Below are 5,000 nucleotides of genomic sequence, written 5' to 3'. Positions count from 1 at the left end.
ATTTCAGCATGAAGGCCTTTCAGAATTGTAACTTTAAAAGGTCTGAATGAAGTGTCGTAAATGAGCTGCGGAGTTTGTGAAAAATAACTGTACTGATTCAAAAATAGGAAATATGTTTTTTATAATGAAACATAAGTTTGCTTTGTTATAAAGTTTATAATTGCATTTCTCACAAAACTTATTGTTTCCATATAAATGGTAAATATAATGTAAATCATCATCATCATCATCATCACCATCATCATCACCATCATCATAATAATAATAATGATTATTAACACAATAATAATAATGATAATAATGATAATGATGATATAAATGGTAATAGTAATACTTATAATAATAATAATAATAACAATACTACTACTAATAATAATGATAATAATAATGATAATAATAATAATAATAATAAAATAATAAAAAATATAATAATAATAAAATAATAATATAATGGATAATAATAATGATAATAATAATAACAACAACGATAACAAAATGATAATAGTGAAACAAAATAATGATAATAATAATAACAACAAAATAATTATAAAATTGATAATAATAATGATAATAATAATAACAACAACGACAACAAAATGATAATAGTGAAAAAAATAATAATGATAATAATAATAAGAAGAAGAAGAATGATAATAAGAATGATAATAATCACAATAATAATGATAACAAGAACAACAACAACAACAATAATAATAATAATAACAACAACAACAACAACAATAATGATGTCAAAAATAATTATGTTGATAATAACATTAATAATGCTAAAAAAAGAAAATACAATAACAGTAACGGTACTAATGAAAATCCTTTATGCTAAGTTACCTGACCTACATTCACAGCGTGGCTCATAACAATAAATCGTTCTTCAAAAACACAATTGCTTGCTTGTGTGACTTATCTTCTTCCTACTACATTCATCGTATGTTTCAATGGCTTATTCAATTTCAATTCCTGACTCGATATGTGTCTTAATACCTGTCTCATTGCGTATATGTCTGCCTGCCTGTCTGACTGTGTCCTTTTAACATCGAGTCAGCCTGATCCTGTTTACCTGCTTGTCTGCCTGGCTGGCTGACTTATCTTGTGGCTGCATACGTGCTTGCCTGATTCACTGTAAGACTAACTTACTACAGGACTCATAAACCGGCTTACTGTGTGGCTTTTTACCTCCCTGCTTAACTCAAAATCTGTCTACCTGACTATTTGACGCATTAGTCGACTCAGCAAGTGTAACTTACCATCCGACTCACCGTGAGTCTACCTAGTCGCCCGATTCACTCCCGACTATTTCAGCGACTCTTTAGTTGTCTGACTTACCACCCGACTCACCGTATACCTACCAAACAGCCTGACTCACTATACGAGTCACTGAACAACTCACCGTATGCCTGACTTCGGTGACCTGTTTGTTGCCCTTAATCCACGTGATGTGCGCGGGCGGCCTCGACCCAACGGCGCGACAGACCAGCTCGACGGGGCGGCCGGAGGAAAGGGTGCCGACGCCGCCCACGATTTCCACGGAGATCGGGCGTACTACGGGAAGTCGTGGGCGTTCATGTTATTAGCGATGGAGGAGACAGGCGAGATTGGATTTGTTGTTGGATTGGATGGGATTGGTAGCATTAGATGCGGCCTTGACGGACAGACGGTGCCGTTTGTGAGATGAACGCGTTTGTTTGTTTATTTATGTGTTTTTCTTGTCTCAATCTTCTTTATTGTGCTAATTAATTCAAAAATACTTTAAGTATCATCTTTTCCTTTGTTGTGTATATATATAATCAACCAGTTACTTGCCCAATACTTTTAAATATCTATTCTGTCAGTAGTTATATTACTGGTGACAGGAGATAAACGAGACAGAAGGAAATATTTATGGTATTAATATCTACACAAGTAGCAACTAAGGTAACAAAGGAGAGCTGATTTGATCCAAGGCCTAAGGCAATTCTCTCTCTCTCTCTCTCTCTCTCTCTCTCTCTCTCTCTCTCTCTCTCTCTCTCTCTCTCTCTCTCTCTCTCTCACTCTCTCCCTCCCTCCCTCTCTCTCTCTCTCTCTCTCTCTCTCTCTCTCTCTCTCTCTCTCTCTCTCTCTCTCTCTCTCTCTCTCTCTCACTCTCTCCCTCCCTCCCTCTCTCTCTCTCTCTCTCTCTCTCTCTCTCTCTCTCTCTCTCTCTCTCTCTCTCTCTCTCTCTCTCTCTTTCTATCTCAGTCTATCAATCTCTCTTTTCGTTTATCAGAACTATCTAGCTAGTTAATTGTTTATGTATCTATATATTTCTGTCTGACTTTTCATCTACATATTAACACAAAGCACATATATACAAACGCCCCCCATAACCCCACCACGGACACATATGCATGTACACACACACACACACACACACACACACACACACACACACACACAAACACACACACACACACACACACAAACCCGATATCTGTGTTTGTCCATCTTGTCTATCTACATTTAAGTTAGAGAGAGAAAGAGATATATATATATATATATATATATATATATATATATATATATATATATATAGAGAGAGAGAGAGAGAGAGAGAGAGAGAGAGAGAGAGAGGGGGGAGGTGAGAGTGAGCGAGAGAGAGAGAGAGAGAGAGAGAGAGAGAGAGAGAGAGAGAGAGAGAGAGAGAGAGAGAGAGAGAGAGAGAGGGAGAGGGACTGATAGATAGATAGATCGTTAGAGAAAGAGAGGGAGAGAGAGAAAGACTGATAGACAGATAGATAAATAAATCGTTAAAGAGAGAGAGAGAGAGAGAGAGAGAGAGAGAGAGAGAGAGAGAGAGAGAGAGAGAGAGAGAGAGAGAGAGAGAGAGAAAGAGAAGAGAGAGAGAGAGAGAGAGAGGGACTGATAGATAGATAGATCGTTAGAGAAAGAGAGGGAGAGAGAGAGACTGATAGACAGATAGATAAATAAATCGTTAGAGAGAGAGAGAGAGAGAGAGAGAGAGAGAGAGAGAGAGAGAGAGAGAGAGAGAGAGAGAGAGAGAGAGAGAGAGAGAGCGAGAGAAATATAAAATAACTCATCTGACTTACGCATGACTTTGATGGTGATGGAAGTAGACGACGGTTCAGTGATGTTGTTGTTGAGCGCTTGGCAGGTGAGTGTGGCGCCGTGCAGGTTGCGGGTCGCCTCCAGGCTGATCCGGCTCTCGACGCTTAGCCCGTTGAAGCGACCGACCTGAGGGAGGGAAGGGGAAGGGGAGGGAGGGAGGGAGAGGGGAGGGAAAGGGAAGGAGAGGGGAGGGAAAGGAGGAAGGGAGGGAGAAGGGAAGGGGGGGAGATAAGAAATGGGGAGAATGGAGGAGGGTGGAATAGAATGGGGGGTGGAGAGAATGGATGGGAGGAAGAGGGAAGGGAAGGAAGAGGAAATTGGGGTAGAGGGGAGGGAGGAAGGGAGTGGGAGGAGGTAGGGGGGGAGAGGGGAATTAGGGAAGGAAAGGAAGGGAGGGAGGGATGGTAGCGAAGGGAGAGAGGAGGGAGGGAGATGGGAGGGAAGAGAGAGGGGAGGGGAGGGAGAGGGGATGGGTGGGAAGGGAGAGGGGAGGGAGGGAAGGGATAGAGGAGGGGAGGAATGGATAGGGGATGGGAAGGAAGGGAGAGGGGATGGGAGGGAAGGGAGAGGGGAGGGGAGGGAAGGGATAGAGGAGGGAAAGAATGGATAGGGGATGGGAAGGAAGGGAGAGGGGAGGGAGAGGGGATGGGAGGGAAGGGAGAGGGAAGGGAAGGGAAGGAAGGGAAAGAAGAGAGTGGGGAGGGGGAGGCAAGGGAGAGGAGAGGGAAGGGAGGATGTGTGAGAGTGGAAAAAGGTAGGTAGTGAGGGAGGGATTTGGAGGAAGTAGGGAGGGAAGGAGAGAAGGGAGAGAATGGAGGGGTGAGGGATAGAAGGGGGAATGGAGGGATTAAGGGAAGGAGGGGGATGGAGAAAATAAAGAGGGAAGAGATAAAAAGTAGGAAGAGGAGAGGGAACGAAAGAAAGATAAAGAGAGATAAATCAGTTTTTGAAACTAATATGATGACTGTTGTTAAATTCATTTGATTGTGTATGTAGGCATGTGCATATGAATAAAGGAAAGAGTTGGAAAAGACATATTTGACATGAATAACTTCGTAAAGCAAGGGGCGATTTTCCAGTTCACATTTCATTAAAATCATATAAATCACGCAATTTTAATAAGTCTCAGGTTTTAAAAATCGTTCATTTTCATTCGTGACATATTTGTTTTCATCTGTCGCAATGAATACACCTACGTGCTTAAATGCATGCGTATGTAAATGTACCTACGTATGTTTCTGCCTAAACATGTGTATAACGTGTTTGCATACACCAGCGAAGTCCTACCTGGTTGAGTCTCTCCCCGTCACGCCACCAGGTGAGTGTGGGCGTGGGGGAGCCGCCCGCAGACCGACACGTGAGCTGTGTGTGGCGCCCCTCCTCCAGCGGCCCGACCTCCTCCTGCAGCTGGTGCCCCGAGGAGTTCAGGATGAGTGGGGGGCCAGGGGGCACTAAGGGGAGGCGGGGGAGGGGGAGAGAGGAGGAGGGAGAGAAAGGAATGAAATGATTTGCTGTATTCGTGAAATATGCTGATTCTGTCTTTCTTGATGAGAAATAGGTGCCCTTCACGTTTCTACTGATGAAAAGAAGTACTTTTTGATGCAGTTTCTGTTTCAGTTATTACTAAAAAAAGGACTATTAGAAAAATAAGCGAGATGGTAGATATGTTTACACAAATACGCATAAGCACAAAAAAATACATATTAACACACAGAAACAAACTTAACAAACTTAAAACATCACTTAAAATATATATAAATCAAAGCCCATTTTAAAGTATAACCTAAAACATTTAACAGTGAAAGTCTCACCTATAACAGTGAGGTTGACCTTGGTGATTGCCGAAGGTCGTATCTTATAATCGACCCGGCAAGTGTACACGGCCTGGTCTGCTACTTTCA

The 5,000-nt window shown here is 41.9% G+C and overlaps 1 protein-coding gene across 2 annotated transcripts in view; it reads right to left on the bottom strand.

Moving 5' to 3' along the window:
- LOC125040293 (nephrin-like) overlaps positions 1 to 5,000 on the bottom strand; it is a 138,941-nt gene that overhangs the window by 10,725 nt on the left and 123,216 nt on the right. For both annotated transcript variants that reach the window (XM_047634843.1, XM_047634842.1), the window contains exons 3-6: positions 4,911 to 5,000; positions 4,387 to 4,550; positions 3,081 to 3,225; positions 1,406 to 1,557 (exon numbers count right to left, since the gene is read on the bottom strand). The exon at positions 4,911 to 5,000 is cut by the window's right edge and continues 119 nt beyond it. In XM_047634843.1, the coding sequence (XP_047490799.1) occupies positions 1,406 to 1,557; positions 3,081 to 3,225; positions 4,387 to 4,550; positions 4,911 to 5,000 (551 nt within the window). The remainder of the gene's footprint in view (positions 1 to 1,405; positions 1,558 to 3,080; positions 3,226 to 4,386; positions 4,551 to 4,910) is intronic.

The sequence above is a fragment of the Penaeus chinensis genome, chromosome 29 (assembly GCF_019202785.1).
Source record: "Penaeus chinensis breed Huanghai No. 1 chromosome 29, ASM1920278v2, whole genome shotgun sequence".
Classification (NCBI taxonomy): Eukaryota; Metazoa; Arthropoda; class Malacostraca; order Decapoda; family Penaeidae; genus Penaeus; species Penaeus chinensis.
Note: the sequence above shows the minus strand (reverse complement) of the source record. Positions and strands in the feature narration are given on the sequence as shown.